Source organism: Notolepis coatsorum (genome assembly GCF_963971535.1).
Source record: "Notolepis coatsorum genome assembly, chromosome: 7".
Taxonomy (NCBI): Eukaryota; Metazoa; Chordata; class Actinopteri; order Aulopiformes; family Paralepididae; genus Notolepis; species Notolepis coatsorum.
Window position 1 is genome coordinate 35,237,559 of NC_140171.1, and position 22,714 is coordinate 35,260,272.

The following is a 22,714-nucleotide window of genomic DNA, read 5'->3' on the forward strand; positions in this document are numbered from 1 at the left end:
CTTGCGAGCACAGGGAGAACAGGCAAGCTCCACACAGAAAGGCCTGGGAGATACCCCACCTGGGTACCTGGCATCATGGAAACCTGGTCCCCAAGCGGGAATCGAACCCTGGACCTTCTTGCTGTGAGGCGACAGTGTTAACCACTACACCACCGTGCCGCCATGATTACTACCATACTGTCTTTATACCTGTATCACTGTACAAATTAATACTACAACTCTGTACATACATCTGATTAGCACTATTAGCACTATTACTCAGTACTCATTTATATATTTTAGACCCAGTTTAATCACCTGTACATTGTATATTACTATTGCACTTTACTGTTACATTTGCACTCTGGTTGGATGCCAAACTTATTTTCGTTGTACTGTACTTAATACATTTGAATCTAAAAAAACTAAATCCATTAAGACAAAATAAAGAAAAATCTGTTTATTTGTTCACCAATATCTCAGGATCACATTTAGTTTAATTGATTTTTATCTTGTGTGGTCATTGAAGTAGTAATAATGATACAATGAAAAAGTAATGATGGCCGAAGAGCAAAACCTCCGATCTGAAAATGTTTTGAAATGTGTTGTTTTCTTGGATACCCAATACAATACACTGTTTTTGGACTATATTACTATATTATGTGTTAACAATATCGACCAGGTATTAGTGCCTCGCAAAGTGCAGATATTAGGTTTTCCCCCGCTTTTGTTATGCATATAGAAGGTTTTGCTCTTTGGCCATCGAAGACATGGAAGAAACAATTTTTCATCGCCATATGAATCAGAAGACATCTAATAATGATAATTAAAACCATTATAAAATGGAGTATATTGCCATCCAATGGTATAGGCTCCTTCGATTTACTCCTGTGTCTCCTCCCCTGAGGGTCAAGGAAAAAAAGAATGTTTATTATCATGCAGTATAATGCAATACTCTGACAATATTCCCAATCACAACTGTTGCTTAGCAACAAGAAATGATGAAGAAAAGGGGGCAGGGTTTGAGATAGATCAATTGGACTGTAACTCATACTCACAGGTGATTGGCCCAATGGTGAGCGACTTGATGGGTAAAGATTTGATTATGGAGCGATGTGTCCTCCTCAAGCAAACCTGTTAAGAGGAGCAGTAGGGATATGAGAGGTGGAGAACAGAGTTAGTGGCCCCCAATGACTCAGGTGTATGCTAAATTATTCATGAACGCATTGCCCATGCAAAGTAAATACCATGACGTTTCCCCAAATGGCCTTTTCCTGCTCATACAATGGGCACTTGCCAAAGATTTTGTGTGCTCATATACTATCACGTTTTGCGTACAAAATCAAAACTTTTCTATAGTTATTAAAGGTTCCATAGGTAGCATTTGGCCACTAGATGTCGCACTAGAGCACCAGCATTTTATCCAATCAGGTGCATTCCACGTGGGGAAATGGGAAGTACGGAGGGGATACATGCATGCAACCTGTAAAAAACAACATACATTTTGGACCTGCATATCTATAGCACATTTAAGTCACAAATAGTCAGTGAGAACCCTTGATAAAAGGAAATCTGTCTGAACTTTGCCGCTCTACCAAGGTGCTTGGATAATGGGGAGCATGGAAGAAAGGAGGACATTCAGCAATACTGACAATAATCTTTCATGGCCTAAAACCAACGCATTTCAGCTGAAGTGTCGCTGAATTTCCCCTTTTCTTCAGAACTAAGAGAAGCCACCGGAACTAATTCACGATGCCTCTCAAAGTAGCATTGACCTGCGCTGCTATGAAAGGACGTGACTCACAGGAGAGCAGGAGGAGGAGCTCTGGTCACACAGGCTGAGGCTGCAGTGCAGGAAGACCTCCCGGGAGTTTCCCTGGAACAGGAAGAGCTGTGCGGAGAAGCGAGCCTGGAGGGACGAGCCGCTCTCGTCCACTGTCACCTGATGTGGGTTGCTGGGGCACCTGGATGAAAACGGAGGTCACATTGTAGATCTGTTAGCACACAACGTAAATGGATAGAAAGGGCCTTTCCTAGAATGTCATGAGTACTTACTTTGGTACACATATAAGATGGCTGATGTGGAATTTTTACGTGGTTGTCACGGGGATGAGCACTGTCTGATGTGTGGACAGTGTACCAGACCATTAAAGAATGTAGATTTGAATGGGATCGGTCGCTCTTATCAATTCAAGTTATACCAGCTATTATACACACTATACACAATATTCAATTCACTTCTACAGGGACACAAAACCATCTGTGAGGGGTCAAGAGGGAAAACGCACTTGTTCTGAATGAGGAAGTATCTTGTGTGGTCATCGGGGTTAGATGAGGGTGTAGCATAGCAGTCATCAAGGACCACCACGAAGCGTGGATCCGTCTCCTGTACAGACACGCCCACATGCAGGTCGGAGCCCACTGGCAGCGAGACCAGATAGCCTGCCGGGTATGGCTCTGTGTAGTTGTCGTAGCGGAACAGAGACATGGAGGCTCTGGCTTTGGAACCCAGGCTGGAAATTGCAACTCCGATCCTAAGAACAAAACGTGATGACACTCAAAAACAAACACGAGGCAGAAAAGAGATGTAGCCCACTAACTGTCTCTATAGGGCTCTGATTAAGTCGTCTTGAAGTTGGCAGGCTTAACATTTGAAAATACATAATCTTCATACATTTTTGGCATGTTTTCTATGCAAAATATTTTTCTTCAAAGTAACTAGTGTGTTCTATGTGATCTGGGAGTGGTGGAGGATGTCTGAATATCATTTTGTTTTGTATTGCCCTTTGTACAGTTCACCGCTTTGAGGAGGGCTTTATTTGAGAAAATTCAAATTGTAAATCCGGATTTGTTTTGGCAGTCTGAGAGTTGTATGTTGAGTTGTTTTTTGTGGAGGACATCTTCAGTTTTGCAGGATTTTTGGAGAAAACATGGCACTTGAGACAAAACACACTATATCCTATATAATTGTATATGAATTCCTCTTGTTTCTTTGTTTACATACATTGCGTACAGCTTGTGTTATATTACGTTTTATTGTATTTTGTTTCTTGTTGCCATCTTGGTCTATATGTCATTTGTCAAGTAATTTGTCAAGTATATTATTATATACTTATTGTTTATGTGTCTTGTAATTAGCCAATATGGGCTGAGCATACACCTGTATGTAAGACACGAAAATCAAAAACATAAAAAAAAAAAAAGGAACTGAACTCGGATGTAGTGGAGTAAAAAGTACAATATTTTCTTTGCTGCATTTATATAGCGCCTCACATTCACCCCATTTACTCACACACAGACGGCGGAGGCAACCATGCCAGTGGAGTAAAAGTACAAAAGTCATGTATCTAAAATGAAAATACTCATGTTAAGTACAAGTACCTCTACATTTTAACAGTAATTTAGTGTATTTGAGTTAAAGTTAATACTTTGTTACTTTTCACCACTGCTACAGTCGTGTAACCTACGGAAGGGATGGTCTGATGGCCACATCCAGGCTGACCTCTGTGTCCAGTGGATAGGCACAGGAGAAGGGAACGGCCAGAGGAAGGATCGAGGTCCGATTCGAGGACACGTCATTTAAAGGGTAGACAAATAAAACGTTGGAGTAGATGGCATGGGTGCTGTTGGTCTGAAAGACACAAGGAGTTGAGTAAAATACAGTCAGTTGATTCATTGTTCAAGTCACTAATATGCATTGTGGACACTTTCTTTCTTATACCAACTGAGTGTGGATGTCGATCTTACTGATGCAGATCATTTTGTGAAGCATTCTGTACATTTTGAAGCGCATATCGAGAAATTATCTCATAATCAAGGCTATGTAATCATCATGGCTATATGGTGATGGTTTTATAAATGATAACCCAGGTGACGAAAGAGGCGTAGCCGTGGGGTAAATAATGGTTGTGTTGTGACAGCCATGCCCGGTCTGGGAGCACCAGGGGTTTCCACTCCACTCTGCCTGGTAAGCTAATTTCCCAAAATGTTGGTGTGTTCCTTTAAAGACTAGAAGATGGTAACAACAGTAAGACGTTTTTCACCATCAGCGCGTTTCCACAGACGCCGGCTCTGCGCTCCATGTCGTACCACACCATCCCATCACCCTCTCTGTGGGAGGAGCAGCGGGGCTCCACCAGGTGACCGGAGGACGCGTTCAAACCAGAGGACTCCAGGCCAACCAATCGCAGACCTACTTGAAGTTGACTCCGCCCACATATAAGCTCGAGAGCCCGGAGTGGAGGACCCTGGACTAAAGAGGAGACGTGTAGGAAGATGATGAGGGGGGGAGGAGGGAAATAAATGAAAAAAACATGAAAAGCAAGAGAGAAAGAGTTGTTGTTTTTGAAGGAAGAGCGTTGAAATTGCAGCATTTCTTGGTAATGCTTTACTTTAAGGTAAGGGATTGCAAATATAGACTAATTACCTAGGAGCTACCGTTGATTACCCTCAGTTACTCAAGTCTGACCTGAGTCTCCTCAATCTGGGATGCGGTGAAATCCTTCACGAATGGCTTCTATACTTCGCTTCCCAACAACACATTCAGTCCATCTGACTGAAATGAATTTAACTCTTTACCTGCTTACCCCATGATTCACTTCCCCAAGGGGATTAATAAAAGTACAACTTTTCATGTCAATCAATCCTTTTTTTTTTTTTTTTTTTTATAGAACCTTCACTGTGAATAATGCTGTGACAACCAAGCCTATGGTGTTGACACTTTTGAGAGTGCTGCTTTATTTTAAGAGACAGCTATTAATTAGTGGTGGGACTCGATTACATTTTTTTATCGAATTAATTCGAGACTTTATAGTTAATTAATCTAAATTAATCACATTTTAATCGCATATCAATATTTGATGCGGAAAGCAAAACATTTCAATTCAAATTAATTTTGGTATATGAGTGAATCAATGAATATACATTATACATACGTTTAAGCAGCAAAATCCTGTATTAGCTACACAGACCAACAGATCAATGCATTTTTTAAGAAAGTGCAGCAATTTTAGGAATAATATATATATAGCACAAAGGACCTTTTGTAAACTCAAGCACTTTCAAGGTAAAAGTAAAACGCAGTACTTTCAACTACATTCCAGAACAGTTGACCATTGGAAAAAGAAAACTCTTGATTGATCTCAATTTCTCTTATTTCAGACTAGGAAAAAAAGTTATTTGCGATTTATTATACTTTATACTTATAGCATATGCATGACATGAGTCTGGTCTCCTTTGAAAGGTAACATTCGTACACAATAAAGAAAAATCATCATGCGATTAAATGCACCACTTTTCTTTTTACTTTGAATTCTTTCTTTTCTGTAGTTAATTAATCGAAATTAATGTGATAAAGTAGTAGTAGTAGTAGTAGATTATTGTCACAAATAAAGTACAGGTACATTATAGTGAGATGCTTGGTTCATACACATACAGCTCATTATAGTAATATTCCACAATTATTACAGTTGATAGTAATAATGGCACACATAAATTTCACACCGACATGCGCATTTGATGATACATGATACATGCTAAGTCTTAAGACAACGTATTCAGGGGTGTCAAACTCATTTTCACAGAGGGCCACATCAGCATTATGGTTGCCCTCAAAGGGCCAAAGACCGTATAAATGTTAATGTGATGTAAAATAAATGTAGCTACTCATTTACATATTGTTAAACATGTTGTTTCTGTATTTATTACTTATTCAAGTTATACATATTGCATATGCATTTGCATATATGTAAAAATATATGTTAGCTTATGTTATTTTAACAAATCATTTTAGTTTATCAGAACCCCATATTACTCCATCAATCAATGATCAAACCATTCAAGTAAATAACAAAGAAGAATATCATCAAATACAAGCTATGACATTAAGTTTGTTCAAAACCTTTTTGTCAGTCAAGAGGGGCAGAACTAACACCTGTGAGCTGCAAAGAACACGTGGGACAGATGTAGCAGATGTTACTAAAACAAATGGCTGCACACAACCTTGCAGAGGCCATACATCCAACTAATGGAAGATAGTTTAATTAACTTTAATTAACAGATTGCAGAATTGGTACAGTACAGTACAGCTCAATACACACAATTGTTAAGGGGATAAAGACCAGAGAAAGACTTTTGACTTGTTTACATCAGGGTCCCCCATTTTCAATTCGTAATGAAATTGCTATTATGTGTCTGCATGAACACACAACTGTAACTGTACTCAAAAATAACAAAATAAGGGTTGTCTCAGTTCACAACTATATTGGTCAAGTTTTGGGTGGGACTTGTTTGCGTCCCTACAGCTTCTTATTCAATTGAGCGAGATGCTCGGTTATGTCACACAGCCAGCTTGCATCTGACAGTTCAGACAATATTTCTTCAACCCTTTGTTACCTATTCCGCCTGGATCTTTTTTGTATTTTGGGCTGTAAAATTGTCAAAAAATGTCTGAGGAGTAAGTGCTTTTGGCTTTTTTCCTTTGTTACTTCATCAATACCTCAGATGTTCAACACACATGTATGTGTAAGAATGTGTAATAACTAAGGCTGTCAAAGCTTTATTAACGCATTAACCCACAATTATTTTAACACCGCTATTTTTTAACCCAAAATTAATGTAAATTTTTTTTTTTTTTTTTTTACCAGAGCTCTTGGGGGGCCACATCAAATGACGTGGCGGGCCGCATTTGGCCCGCGGGCCGTGAGTTTGACACCTATGACGTATGTGTATCACCGCTGACATTTCCACGGCGCGGTCCAGCCCTATAGTAGTCCCAGCCCTACTATTAATACAGCTATACATATTCATATTTACCTTCACAGACAACACCAGCATCCTCGTGGTGACCACAGTTGTGGGATCCGAACCCTTGATGGCTGCACTGTGTGATCGCAGACTCATTGCCTGTGCACCCGACGTCATCCAACCATATGGGCCCTCTACCCTGTCCAAAACGTGCAGTATGTGGTGCAGACAGGGCCCGGCCACAGCCCAGCTGTCTACACACCACCTGGGCATCATTCAGGTCCCAGGCATCATCACACACCGTCCCCCACTGGTCATCATGGTAGACCTCCACTCTGCCAGAACAAGGGTTGTCAGAGTAGCCGTTGACCAGCCTCACTGGAGCACCAGCTGAAATACAAATACATATGCATGTATATATATATATTTAGTTTTTTTTTAAACTTTATTTGGAGACAAGCACTGTGTCCAAACGCTGACCAAACTGAGCAGTCAAATTAATTTTCATCATGACAGATGCTGACATACACAGAAAGGATTGGTTATTATAGGAATACATGTTCATACTGACCTTCACAGACAACACCAGCATCCTCGTTGTGTCTACAGTTGTGGGATCCAAACCCTTGGTGGCTGCACTGTGTGAGGTTGGACTCACTGCCTGTACACCTGACATCATCCAACCAGATGGGTCCACTGCCTTGTCCGAACAGTGCAGTATGTGGTGCAGACAGGGCCCGGCCACAGCCCAGCTGTCTACACACCACCTGGGCATCATTCAGGTCCCAGGCATCATCACACACTGTCCCCCACTGTCCACGGTGGAAGATCTCCACTCTGCCTGAACAGGAGCCGTTCCTTCCATCGGCCAGATGAACCTCCCCCTCTGCTGCTGTGTTGTTGCCTGGTGTTGGTGGCCTGGTGATGTTGGCTATCGCTGTAGTGGTGGTAGTGTTTATTGGTCTGGGAGGAGGTGTGGCTGGAGGTCTTGTGGTATTAACCTCTGGTAGGACTGGGGAAAATAATATCTATAAACCTACAAGGCAACTAAAGGTCCCACTGATGCAACATTAACAAGGAAACGTCACTGCATACAGCAATAGTTCAATGTGATTAGATTGTGAACAGATACCATTTATTCAATTTCACCTAGAAATAATTTCTTTTACAGGAAGGCATATCTTCTTCTTTTTTCACTGTACATGTAAATGATCACAAAAATAAATCTATGCATTGTGTATGGTAAATATTAACTGCCACAAATAAATGGAGTCTAAGTGCTTTTTGGGGGGTTGTGGGGGGTATTGGAGAGGGGCTCAAGGGCAACAGCAGGTGCCACATATACTGTACACCATCAGAAAACTGGGACCCAGAATGATTTGAGATGCAGCTCAACACTGTATCTCATTCTTTTCTGTCTATTAATCTGTTGTGTATTTATGCATAATATATTTACCTTCACAGATAATGCCAGCATCTTCATTGTGACCACAGTTGTGGATTCCAAACCCCCGATGTCTACAATCTGTTATAGATGACTCATTGCCTGAACACTGAACATCATCCAACCATATGGGCCCTCTACCCTGTCCAAAACGTGCAGTATGTGGTGCAGACAGGGCCCGGCCACAGCCCAGCTGTCTACACACCACCTGGGCATCATTCAGGTCCCAGGCATCATCACACACCGTCCCCCACTGGTCATCATGGTAGACCTCCACTCTGCCAGAACAAGGGTTGTCAAAGTAGCCGTTGACCAGCCTCACTGGAGCACCAGCTGAAATACAAATACATATACAGTATGCATATATTTAGTTTTTTTTTAACTTTATTTGGAGACAAGCACTGTGTCCAAACGCTGTCCAAACTGAGCAGTCAAATTAATTTTCATCATGACAGATGCTGACATACACAGAAAGGATTGGTTATTATAGGAATACATGTTCATACTGACCTTCACAGACAACACCAGCATCCTCGTTGTGACTACAGTTGTGGGATCCAAACCCTTGGTGGCTGCACTGTGTGAGGTTGGACTCACTGCCTGTACACCTGACCTCATCCAACCAGATGGGTCCACTTCCTTGTCCGAACAGGGCAGTATGTGGTGCAGACAGGGCCCGGCCACAGCCCAGCTGTCTACACACCACCTGGGCATCATTCAGGTCCCAGGCATCATCACACACTGTCCCCCACTGTCCACGGTGGAAGATCTCCACTCTGCCTGAGCAGGAGCCGTTCCTTCCATCGGCCAGGTGGACCTCCCCCTCTGCTGCTGTGTTGTTGCCTGGTGTTGGTGGCCTGGTGATGTTGGCTATCGCTGTAGTGGTGGTAGTGTTTATTGGTCTGGGAGGAGGTGTGGCTGGAGGTCTTGTGGTATTAACCTCTGGTAGGACTGGGGAAAATAATATCCATAAATCTACAAGGCAACTAAAGGTCCCACTGATGCAACATTAACAAGGAAACGTCACCGCATACAGAAATAGTTCAATGTGATTAGATTGTGAACAGATACCATTTATTCAATTTCACCTAGAAATAATTTCTTTTACAGGAAGACATATCTTCTTCTTTTTTTCACTGTACATGTAAATGATCACAAAAATAAATCTATGCATTGTGTATGGTAAATATTAACTGCCACAAATAAATGGAGTCTAAGCCCTTTTTGGGGGGTTGTGGGGGGTATTGGAGAGGGGCTCAAGCGCAACAGCAGGTGCCACATACTGTACACCATCAGAAAACTGGGACCCAGAATGATTTGAGATGCAGCTCAACACTGTATCTCATTCTTTTCTGTCTATTAATCTGTTGTGTATTTATGCATAATATATTTACCTTCACAGATAATGCCAGCATCTTCATTGTGACCACAGTTGTGGATTCCAAACCCCCGATGTCTACAATCTGTTATAGATGACTCATTGCCTGAACACTGAACATCATCCAACCATATGGGCCCTCTACCCTGTCCAAAACGTGCAGTATGTGGTGCAGACAGGGCCCGGCCACAGCCCAGCTGTCTACACACCACCTGGGCATCATTCAGGTCCCAGGCATCATCACACACCGTCCCCCACTGGTCATCATGGTAGACCTCCACTCTGCCAGAACAAGGGTTGTCAAAGTAGCCGTTGACCAGTCTCACCGGAGCACCAGCTGAAATATAAATACATATACAGTATGCATATATTTAGTTTTTTTTTTTTACTTTATTTGGAGACAAGCACTGTGTCCAAACGCTGTCCAAACTGAGCAGTCAAATTAATTTTCATCATGACAGATGCTGACATACACAGAAAGGATTGGTTATTATAGGAATACATGTTCATACTGACCTTCACAGACAACACCAGCATCCTCGTTGTGTCTACAGTCGTGGGATCCAAACCCTTGGTGGCTGCACTGTGTGAGGTTGGACTCACTGCCTGTACACCTGACCTCATCCAACCAGATGGGTCCACTTCCTTGTCCGAACAGTGCAGTATGTGGTGCAGACAGGGCCCGGCCACAGCCCAGCTGTCTACACACCACCTGGGCATCATTCAGGTCCCAGGCATCATCACACACTGTCCCCCACTGTCCACGGTGGAAGATCTCCACTCTGCCTGAACAGGAGCCGTTCCTTCCATCGGCCAGGTGGACCTCCCCCTCTGCTGCTGTGTTGTTGCCTGGTGTTGGTGGCCTGGTGATGTTGGCTATCACTGTAGTGGTGGTAGTGTTTATTGGTCTGGGAGGAGGTGTGGCTGGAGGTCTTGTGGTATTAACCTCTGGTAGGACTGGGAAAAATAATATCCATAAACCTACAGGGCAACTAAAAGTCCCACTCAGTGGCGGATGGTCACTAGAGGGCGCTAGTGCGCCCCCCCCCCCCCCCCCCCCCCAGGTGGAAAGTGGTTTGGGATTTTTCTATAATAGTAGATTTCACAGCTAAAAATATAAAAATATTTTTTTTAAATAAATAATAATTACTAATTTTAAGTATGTTTTTGTTTAAAATGCACAATAACGTGTAATATATCAAATATAAATCATTGTTTGTGCTTCCTGTTCATCAACCTCTCTCTTCTGGGGCGCTAGAAACATCGCCCCAGTCAGTGCGCAACGCAGCCAATTGAAAAATTACATAGCTAAATAAATGCACCTAGCAACATAAATTTAGCCAATCAGCGTCTTCAAATATGATGCCTAGGGGGCGATTCATTTAGCACCCCAAGCAGAGTTAGTGTGTTAGGGAGTGGGGACTGACGTGATGACGACAATGATGAACACAATGAATTAAATGAAACATTTTATATTTTTTTTATCCCCTTTTTCTCCGCCTGATTTTTTAATTTTTTTCTCCCCATCCCAATTTTTTGTCGTTATGCCAATTCCCCCCCCTCCCCTACCTGGTTGTTGTGCGCATGTTCCTCCTACTGGTCGCTACAAGGGAACCCTGAAGTCCACCACATGCTTCCTCCGACACATGTGGAGACAGCCAGTGGCTCTCTTCTCACCTGGCAGCAAGGACTCTCATAGGTGAAGTGTAACGCGTGGGAGGTCACGCTGCCTTCACCATTTCCTGCCTTTCGCTGAGCAGGCGCCCAGACCTGACCTGTAGGCGTCGCTGTCCACAACGCCAGATTACCACCCACGACTTCCCTCCCCCTAACCCAGCCAAACGAGTTAGTATGACGACCGGACCAAGCCGCAGGGCAATGCTGACTCCGGGAGTCGAGACCGCAGCCTCTTGCATTGATGACGAGCGCAATCTCCGCTACGCCACCCGACCGCCTAATGAAATGAAAATTTTAATGAATGCAGCAATCAAATGTTGAAATGTATAAACAAATAAATAAAAGCTATATTGTTCTATAACTTGCCAATTGGCTTCAAACCTATCCTTTTCGCTTGTTTATTTGTAAACATTCGAAATAAAGAATTCTTTCATTCATTCATATATGGGATATCACAATATTACAATACTATCCAAATGTGCACTGGATAAAATGTATACGTTCACACTAATAAAACGAATTGTCTATTGGCATTCATGTTACATCATGTCCGGAACCACATCAACCAGGAAATAACTAACGCTAATAGTCTAATCACAAGATACATTCAGTGCTGGATCTAACTAAATGGATTTATGGAGATACATTTATGGAAAGTTCAAGTACAGACTACAAAGCTTCTGGAAGGGTTAGCGCGACACGAGATGGCTCTTCCAATTCGTACAGCGATGTTCTACCGGCAGCAAAAAAAAGTTATGGAACTCTGGACTAAATCACATCTAACAATAAATATCTGCTCAGATGTGGGAGGGGGGACACACATGAGAATTTGGTTAAAGATAAACAGCAACTACAGAAAACGGAGAACAAACTACCCTGAATAATCCGTTCAAAGCAACCCCAAGGAAACACTCACCAACATAATAATCTCTATCTAATCTCTCTCTCTCTCTCTCTCTCTCTCTCTCTCTCTCTCTCTCTCTCTCTCTCTCTCTCTCCTCTCTCTCTCTCTCTCTCTCTCTCTCTCTCTCTCTCTCTCTCTCTCTCTCTCTCTCTCTCTCTCTCTCTCTCTCTCTCTCTCTCTCTCTCTCTCTCTCTCTCTATATATATATATATATATGAATTTCCCTTGGGATCAATAAAGTACTTCGATACATATATACTTTATAATAAATTATATATTTATTTATTTATTCACTTATTTAAAACAAATTCTGCATTTATATCTCACCATGTACATTCAACTTTGGGAAAGGTAGAATTGAAGAGACATACTATTTTAAGTAAAAAATGACAGCATGACAGACAGTTTACCTGAGCTGATCTCAGTTACAGTCTGCATGAAGAGGAGTAACATCAAACCCCCCGTTGTACTCGCCATGGACCTCATCCTGAACATCAGACACTAACCTGCTGGAAATCAACACATGATTAGTAGACAGATTATCGCGTGGAACAAACTCGATGGTTCAGTACTACAAATGCATCACGTTTTATTTACAAGATCTGTTTACTATGCATTAACCACAAGTCAAATAAGGACAGAAAATGCAGACAGACCAAGTTATCCCCTGCCTCTACTTACCTTGCACAGGTTGTGTTTGGGAATTCACCAGTTGGTGGACATTTCCAAATATATATACTTAACATTCATGACAAGAAACCATGTGACTACTATTGGTTTAAAAAGAAGAAAAAAGAAAAGGACATTTTCAATTGATATTACGGGAATGGGGTTACTTATTAATCTAAATGAAACACAAGATTCAGATAAGACTGTCAAACTAAATTGATACATCCGTGCCATTTACTCCTGAATGAATGTTTTATTGCACAGACCCCAGTGTAGGAACAATAGCCTATACTTCACACTGTTTGCACATTCCAAACTCAGTACACTTATAGTCCGTTTCCTTTGGCGGCCCACCCTTTTGTCAACAGCAATAGCTTAGATTAGCAGACAGGACAAACATTCATTCTTTCATTTGTTAACTTTATGAAAGTGGAATTTGACCTTAATTTTTTTTTATTATGTATGTCCGTATTTTCTAGCATTGATATACCTGATATACGGTAGGTTCCCCTTAAGGGCTCAAGGTAGAAACCATGCCTCATGAGTATATTATTGTCGACCCATAGCCAATTCTGTCAACAACACTAATTCACTTATTTTAGACCCTATACAAACCCAGTGGTATATGAATACATACAATAAATACACATCATTATTATAGGATGTTGCTTCTTGATAGTTCCTGCCCTAGTTCTTGGTTTCACAAGGATTCTTGTACAAAGTATTTCTCCACCAGTACTTTTGCGACAACATGCACTTTCTGGCTTCTGGTGGGGAAAGCCTGAGCATAATGAGTAAAATGGTTGGTGACCACCAACACATTGCTTATGCCTTTACTGTCAGGTTCCATCCATTGAGAGAAAATCAATACACACAAGATCCATTGTATTGGACCTTTGCTCACAATCTGGTGTAGTGGAGCTGCTCGCTGAGGAAGGGACTTACGAGTGATGCACTCTCCACAGGTTATAGGATAACTGTTAACAGAACTCAACTTAGGGCGACAATAATGTGGTCAAGAGGCATGGTTTCTATCTTGTGCCTGAACTGGCGTGGCTTCTTTTATTCACATGTCAGCAGCAGTAGTAGGGGCGTAGCTGGGGGGGGGGGTAGCTTAGGATGATTCCAAGGGCCCAGCACTTTTTTTTTTTTTTTTTTTTACTAGACATCACTCAGGTGTATTATTGATGCTCTCATTGATACTATGTTTCTTTCTGAAGTGTGTGTGTGTGTGTGTGTGTGTGTGTGTGTGTGTGTGTGTGTGTGTGTGTGTGTGTGTGTGTGTGTGTGTGTGTGTGTGTGTGTGTGTGTGTGTGTGTGTGTGTGTGTGAGATATATAGAGAGAGAGGGGGGGCTTTGGTAGACTATTGCATTGGTCCATTCATTGAAGATGAACGCAATGCGACATCCTTTACTAGGCTCACCCACCAACAGTGCAGGTGCTGAACTGCTGATCCGAATGTATAGGTGAAAACCATATTATGCGTTTTCATCAATAAAAAAATTGCAAAAAAAAATTTCACTCGCGCGCTCGCATTAACTGGGGGCCTACAAATACATTCTTTCATGGGGCCCAGAATCTGGAGCTACACCCCTGAGTACAACTCTTCTCTCTGTGAGAGACATTGGGGGAGAGAACGAAAGGGGTGGGCAGTGGGCACCTTTCCTTTTATAGTTGCCATAAGGTAGAATACCTGGGTGGCTCCGCCTAGAGCGCCCTCCAGTGGGGACAGATATATATGCAACTAGGCAATCACTGGTGGAGACAATTGTCTATGCAGGTAAACAGTTACTGGTGTAAACAGTCATATGTACAGTTAGACAGTTACTAACAATCCTATACAGAGTCTCTGATCTCAACACTCCCACTTTTTAGCATACTGGCTGACTTAGTGGAAAAACATTTTAACAAAGGAAATAATATATATAAACTCAAAAGCATCCATAGGGTATGACATTCAATACCTTCACATTAAACATGACCTTTACAAATCACGTCAGTTTTAATTTGAAAACAGGCTCCCTCATAGTATCTATTACTCTGTTGTCCGTTGGACAGTAAACCGGTGTCATTCTTTCTTATCTGATAGCATACCTGATGACATGATATTATTTATAATGACATGTTTACATCTATATTGACACCTCAGGTTCCTAGTAATCACAATGGTCCCCTGGTTGTCCTTATAAACAACAGTCTCCATATATACACAATGTTCATCATTTTAAACGGTTTAGACAGAACGCCCATTCTTCAAAAACACCATATTTGGTATAGAGGATATATTTCAATTACCTATTGCAACCTTATCTTCATCACTTTGAGCAGTTGCTCTAGATAAACACATTTTTGCATTGTCATAGCTAGAAACATATACTCAGCTTCACAGGCTGATAGTATCCCTGTAGGCTTTGAGCCCTTAAACCTTTGTTGTCTTTCCTGAAAAACCGCTGTCCGTCTGCAGCACCTCTGGGATAACGAAAAACATATTTTTGACGTAGTTCAATGATTCTCTGTGGGATCAACAAAAATACTATGACATTCTTACTCACTACAGAACATATGTAGCACCCTGAATATGTGACTATTATTCAGAAGTGCTGACTTGCCTTTTATCTCCCCTTTGTGCACAAAGACATATTAACTAGTTTCCATTGATATTCTCTCGAACAATGACGCAAGTTTCTCCTTCTCTCACCAGCTGGAATATGGATTATAAACAGTAAACTGAATCATATTCAATCCACCCAGTTTGATTTTATTTTATTTTATTTTATTAGGGATCCCCATTAGCTGGTGCGATAGCAACCAGCTAGTCTTCCTGGGGTCCACACACAAAAAAACACACAAAAACAATCACTATTGCAAAAAACAAAATTATTAAAAGTCAGTACACACAATGCATAATGAACCTACTGTAACAATTAATATAGCTAAAATTACATTAGTGTAAAACAAAAACAAAAAATTACTTTACAGTGTTAAAAACAATTTAAAAACAATTTAAGATTCTTTTTAAAAGTGAATCTACTGTAAATGCAGCAGAGGTTCCGAGGCAGGCCATTCCACAGAGTTAATGCTCTAAAAATAAAAGATCTCCCCAGAGCACTGGTTCTAGGACCTGGCAATTCAAGCTGCCCACTACTGGAACCTCTAGTGTAATGCTCGTGCACAGTATTACTAAAAACAATCTGATTATGTATAAAAACAGGAGTCTTACTGCTCATGACCAACTTGAACAGCACAAGTATATTAAAAGACAATCTATTTTCAACGTTAAGCCAAGAGAGGCAGGCATGCATACGGCTCACATTAGACCTTAGTGAGCAGCCCAGTACCAACCGTGCTGCCCTGTTCTGGACCACCTGGACCTTCCTGAGGTCACCACTGGCAGCAGATGACCACATCGCAGAGCAATAGTCAAGATGACATAAAACTAAACTTTGCACTATCTGACATAAAAGGGGACGGGCAACAAAAGAAGCACATTTCCTGGAAATACCAATTGCTCTTCCCATTTTTAAAACAATATAATTAATATGCTGAGACCAAGACAGAGTGCAATCCAGCATCACTCCAAGGAGTTTAGTACTTTCAACTTGTTGAACTGCTGAATTAGTTTAAATGAAGCTTTGGATTTGTAGATAACCTGTGCCTTGTTCCCAGCACAATACATTTAGTCTTGGAGATATTAAGGACAAGTCTATTACATACTACCCAGTCATGCACAACTTTAAGTTCTCTACTCAAAACTTCATTAAGTACATTGCATGATGGTGCCGCGTAATACAATGTTGAATCATCTGCATAAAGAACTGTTGTAGCACATTTGGTAGCCCAAGATAGGTCATTCGTAAATACAGAGAAGAGCAAAGGTCCTAGGCAACTTCCTTGCGGCACGCCACACTCTAGACCTCTGCTACTGGACAGGCTGCCATTTAGATACACCTTCTTCCTGTGGGGCTAGTTGGCGTTACCAGCGGGGGGCGGCGGTGGCAGGCGGAGCGCACAAGAGAGGCATAGAGGAGAAGCAAGTCAACTGAAACGGAAGTGGGGAGAGCCAGCCTCTTCGACGTTGGACTTAGACCTGACTGGTCATGTCGTTGGAAGAGCCCTGTGGTGGATCACGCGGGTGAACGTATTGAACTTGAATATATTACGGGTTATACTAGAAATATAAGCGTAGTAGCGTGTTGCATGTCCCCACTGAATAACCCTAGTGATACAACGAGTTATCCTAGAAGAAAGCGGTATAGCCAAGAGTTGGCTTATGTTAACGTTATCCCCTCCAGCAAGGTGCCCAGCCAGCGTGGCTTGAAGAGGACTGGTGGTTAGAGGCACCCTGCGTTGTTGTATGTTTCGGCTAGCAGAAGGGCTGTCTAGGACCCACAGAGTAGCTTCAGTTAAGGTAGCCCCAGATTATTATTGCGCGTCAACCCAGCACCGGAAAGGCGAGGAAGACCAGAGTACCAGACCAGGTTGGTAAATCCCAGGCCCCATCCACTCCCACTGCTGGCCTCCAGTTTGATGCTCCAGGCCCAAAGATGAAGGTGCAGTTAGACGGAGCTCTACTGTGTCTCGCTACCCAGTGGCTGTGCACACCCGTTCCCACGAAGCAGGGATAATCCACCCTGCTACATTTGGCATCACGAACAGGATCAACATCCTACTCCACTCCCTCGAACGTGACGACCAAGAGACCTAAGATGTCGGACAGCAACGCCCCGAAGCCGGAGGTCAGAGCAGAGTCGTCCCAGGCGGAGCGACGAGGTGACTCACTGGCCCTTCTCAAGGAGGAAGGTGGGGAAGCCGAAACGATGCAGACCTTGGCCGCACAAGTGGAGTCCCTACGGGGTCAACTCCAAGACCAAGCGGGCGTCCTGGACCGCCAGCACGAACATCTGGAGCAGGCCAGACGCCAAGAGTCGCTTGCCTTGGCGCAGGCCATGCTCCAACAGCTCCCTCCAGCGCCCCCTCCGGTGGTGTACGTCCAACGGGAGCGGAAGTGCAGCGAGTTTGGAGGGGAAAAGGAGAGGGGAGAGCTGCCTGTGGAAGACTGGATCCAGGCAATGAGGACCCATCTCCGTGCCAGTCGAGTGCCAGCGGAGGAACAAGTGGAGGTCGTACAGCTCCACCTCAAAGGCAAGGCGAAGCAGGCAGTACGCTTTCTGACGGAGGGAACCGTCCCCGACACGGAAGCCTTGTTCTCGCTCCTCGAGGAAACTTATGGAGACAAGGCCCCGGTCAGCGTCCGCCTGGGGGAGTTCTATGACCGAAGACAGGCCGCCGGCGAGACTGTACGCCAGTTCGCCTATGACCTGCAGGAGAGGATTCATCGCACGCCTACCCAGGTCACCAATGCCGCCGCCCTGCTGCAGGAGCGGTTTGTGGTGGGCCTCAGAGACGAGACCCTGAGGCGAGAAATGCGGAAGTACCTGAGGGAGTACGGGACGCGGCCGTTTCCCCAGGTACCGAAGGCGGCGATCGATTTGTCGGAGGAGGAGCTGGCCCTCCCCTCCGACAAGGGTCCCACCCGGGTCTTAGCCCACGCTGCGGCCGCGGAGGGACGGGAGGCCCCGCTGAGCGTAAACACGCTGCAGGGAGCTATTAAGCAGCTCAAGGCAGGACAGGAGCGGCTGGGTGCGCGCCAGGAGCAACTATTCCAGGCCTTCCAACAGGAGCGCGACGCGCCCCGGAGAGGCGCCACCGGACGGCGACGCCGAGACGACGCGACCGCCGCTACGCGGGAACCACCCCACGAGACGAAGAGGGCAGGCTGATTTGTTATGCCTGCAATCAGCCGGGCCACATCAGCAGAGATTGCCCCCGCCCAGCCAGCGGGCCACGCCCAGCCTCTGCTCCCACCCCCGAAGCCCCGGGCCCGTCAGGGTACCGATCCAGACCACGAAGGGCAGTCGACGCCGTAGCGGCAGGAGCCGCTGACTCGGCCGCGGAGGGCCCCGAGACGCAGGACGTGCACGGGGAGTGCTTCACGCTAGACGTCCAGATCGACTCTTCGACACAGGCGCCAAGGTCACCACCATGACTGAGAGCCACTTCCGAAGACACTTCCCGCGGACGAAGTTGACCCCCGCCAACTGGATCACTCTCACCGCCGCCAACGGGTTGGAGATCCCAGTGGTAGGGTGTCTCTACGCCGAGGTGAAGTGCCTGGATATGACATTTACGGGGAAATGGATATTCGTAATAAAAGACGATCCCGCCCGAGTGCCCCCAGGAGACGCCATCCAGGGACTTCTGGGCATGAACGTGCTCGGCGGAGTAGACGGCCTGTTCAAGGGGATCAAGGGGATGCGCCTGGCGAGCCGAAGCCGCGTCGACGCTAGAAGCGTCGCCATCCGCCGTGTGGTCGCCGCCATGGCCCAAGAAGTTCGAGAGTGTACCGCCCCGGGAAGGATGGGGTACGTTAAGGTGGCCGGCAGGGAGCCGGTGGTCATTCCCCTGCACAGCGAAGTGATCATCTCAGGCCGCTGTGAGACGACGGCGGGGATGTGGCGTCCCGTGATGCTAGAGAACACGCAAAGTGCCAACCTGCCCCCCGGACTACTGGTGGCGAACGTGGTGGCGTACGCCCGACAGGGAAGAGTGCCTGTGTGGGTGTTGAATCCGCCGACGCCGAGATGGTGCTCCGACCCCGGTCCAGACTGGCAGAGCTCCACTGCCCCCGTCAAGTACGGCCCAAGGAGAGGGTGACCGTGGAGGAAGTAGACGGAGGTGTCCGAGTGACGGCGATTGAGGCTCGAGACAGCCCGCCCTCTGCGGTGGTGGACGGGGGGACCCGAGGGCTCGCCGTGTCCGTACAGGCGAACCTTCAGGATCTCACACCAGCCCAAGTGGGCAGACTAAATCAAGTGTTGGAGAAACACAAGGCAGTGTTCTCCGTAGACGACGGGGACTATGGTTACACAACCACGGTCACTCACTATGTCCCCACCGGTAACGCACCCCCGGTCAAGCAACGGCACCGCCGAATACCGCCCCACGTGTTCCAAGAGGTAAAGCGGCACGTACAAGACCTGGTGGACCAGGGTGTCCTGGTAGAGAGCTGCAGTCCGTGGGCGTCACCAGCCGTGATCGTCATAAAGAAGGACGGCTCTGTGCGGTTCTGCTGTGACTACCGCCGCCTAAATAACGTGACGCACCGGGATGCGTACCCCCTACCTCGTATCGAGGAGTCCCTAGACGCCTTGGGGCAGGCCAAGATCTTCTCCTCGCTCGACCTCACTGCCGGCTACTTCCAGGTGGCGGTGAAAGAAGAAGATCAAGAGAAGACGGCCGTCACGACGCCCTTCGGCCTCTACCAGTGGACCCGTATGCCCTTTGGGCTGTGTAACGCACCAGCGACATTCCAGCGGTTGATGACCGCCGTGCTGGGGGACCTGGCCTTCGACGTCCTACTCGTCTATCTAGACGACGTCTTGTTGTTCGCCAGCGACTTCGAGAGCCACTGTCAGAAGTTGGACCTGGTGTTTGGACGGCTTCAGGAGCATGGGCTCAAACTCAAGCCCTGGAAGTGCTTCTTTCTGAAGACCGAAGTCAAGTTTCTGGGACACATCGTCTCAGCAGCCGGCATACAGGTCGACACCGACAAAGTGAAGGCGTTGGAGGACTGGCCGGCGCCACGCTCAGCGAAGGAAGTGAGGCAGGTGATCGGGTTCCTGTCCTATTATCGGCGGTTCGCCCCGCTTCGCCCAGGTGGCCCAGCCACTGCACGCCCTAATGGGGAAAGAAAAAAAGGGGTTCACCAAAGGCCGGCCCGAGGCCTTCAAGTGGACTCTGCAGTGTCAGACGGCCTTCGACCATCTGCAGGAGTGCCTCTTGACGCCTCCGGTGCTGGCCTACCCCGACCTCCGGCTCCCCTTCATAGTGACCACGGACGGGAGTTACTTGGGACTGGGAGCAGTACTAAGTCAGAAGCAAGAGGGCGTGGAGCGAGTCATCGCCTTTGCGAGCCGAGGTCTGCGTGGGTCCGAAAGGAATGACCAAAATTACAGTGCGTTCAAGCTGGAGCTCCTCGCCCTGAAATGGGCGATCACCGAGAAGTTCAGGGACCTCTTGATGTACTCAAGTCAAGTCAAGTCAAGAGTCAAGTCAAGAGTTTTAATTGTCACGGCATACAAGTATACAATGAAATGCAGGTGGTCTTGCCCGCGACGATGTGCAATACAGTGGTACAACATATAATAGAATCCAATAAAAATACAGTGGTACAACATATAATAGAATCCAATAAAAAAACAACATTGTGCAATAAACAGGTAACAGGTAACATGGTGTGACATCTCGGTATCTGTACATAGTATTTACAGAGCATATAGGACATGCTAGGTAGCTTTAGTAGTGCAATACACTGTTCCTGTTGTTATACTAATTTAAAGTGGCCTTTCCTCTTGGCCATAAGTGTGCGTGTGTGCGGCATGAGTGTGTGCCCGCTCGTGTTAAAGTGTTAAAGTGGCTGCTAGTGTGTGAGCGTGCACAGCGTGCGTGTCGTGTGTGTGCTTGTGTGTGCTTGTGTGTGGATAGTTCAGTTTCTGTGGCACTCAATGTTCATTGTTCAAGGTTCTGATGGCCTGGGGGAAGAAGCTGAGCCTAAGCCTCTCCGTCCTAGTAGCTGGGGTTCGCAGGCGTCTGCCTGACCTCAGCAGCTGGAACAGGCTGTTATTGGGGTGGTGGGGGTCTTTCATTATTCTGCAGGCTCTGGATTTGCACCTCTTGTTGTATAGAACCTGCAGGGGAGGTAGCGCAATACCCGTGCTACGCTCGGCTGAGCGCACCACTCTCTGTAGGGCCTTCTTGTCCTGTGCTGTGCTGTTTCCATACCAGGCAGTGATGTTTCCGGTCAAGATGCTCTCTACAGCTCCTGAGTAGAAGGACTGGAGTATCTTCCCCGATACTCTGAACTTCCTTAACTGTCTCAGGTGGTAGAGGCGCTGCTTCGCTTTCTTTACTACTGTGTCTATGTGTGTTGACCATGTCAGATCCTCTGAGATGTGGACCCCCAGGTACTTAAAGCTGCTCACCCTGTCCACGGTAGCCCCGTTAATCATCAGTGGTGTGTGTGTCTCCTGCTGTCCTCTCCTATAATCCACGATCAGCTCCTTGGTTTTACCAATGTTCAGGAGCAGGCTGTTGTCCTGGCACCAGCGTTCCAGTACCTCAACCTCCTCCCGGTAGGCCTTCTCGTCATTGTCCGAGATCAGCCCCACCACCACTGTGTCGTCTGCGAACTGTGACGTCTGTGACGTCACTAGCCAGAGGGCTAGCGGCGACACTGTCTACACCGAACCGAGCGTAGAAGGAGTTGAGTTTGTCCGCGAGAGAGGCGTCGTCGCTCCCCATTGAGGGGGCGCTGACTTTGTAGTCAGTTATTGTCTTCAGTCCCCGCCACAAGCCTCTTGTGACGTTTTGTGCCATTTGTGTCTCCAGTTTATCAGCATATGTCCTCTTAGCAAGTTTAACAGCCTTGCGCAGAGTGTAGACTGAAGCCTTGTACTCTTCCATATTTCCTGACTCTCTGCCCAGGTTATAAGCCGTGGTGCGAGAGTTCAGGGCTGCTCTAATAGTGCTGTCCACCCAAGGTTTCTGGTTTGGGAAAACCCGCTCCTTTTTCGTGAGGACAATACCGTCAGCTACTGTTGTTATGTAGCTCACAACGGTATCAGTGTACTCGCTGACGTCACTGGCGCTTCCTTTAAACATGTCCCAGTCCGTGTCTGCGAGCGCATCCTGGAGCGTGGCCTCTGATTCGTCAGACCACTTTTTTGTCTCACGTGACACGACGGCGTCACGTGATCTTTGTTTGTATGCAGGGATTAAAAAAATTGAGTCGTGATCGCTCGCGCTTGCAGCACCCATCAATGGCGGAGCCGCTACAGCTTTGTAGCCGGCTCTGAACGG

The 22,714-nt window shown here is 45.7% G+C and overlaps 1 protein-coding gene across 1 annotated transcript; it reads right to left on the minus strand.

Moving 5' to 3' along the window:
* Positions 1 to 1,011: 1,011 nt before the first annotated feature.
* On the minus strand, positions 1,012 to 12,612 carry LOC311231621 (scavenger receptor cysteine-rich domain-containing group B protein-like; the record flags this gene model as incomplete). Its single annotated transcript, XM_084318249.1, has 11 exons — positions 1,012 to 1,113; positions 1,784 to 1,943; positions 2,268 to 2,513; positions 3,447 to 3,610; positions 4,023 to 4,231; positions 7,295 to 7,660; positions 8,309 to 8,500; positions 8,678 to 9,043; positions 9,562 to 9,882; positions 10,062 to 10,427; positions 12,537 to 12,612. The coding sequence occupies 11 exons, from the start codon at positions 12,610 to 12,612 to the stop codon at positions 1,012 to 1,014; spliced, it is 2,568 nt and encodes an 855-aa protein (XP_084174375.1).
* Between the last annotated feature and the right edge of the window lie 10,102 nt (positions 12,613 to 22,714).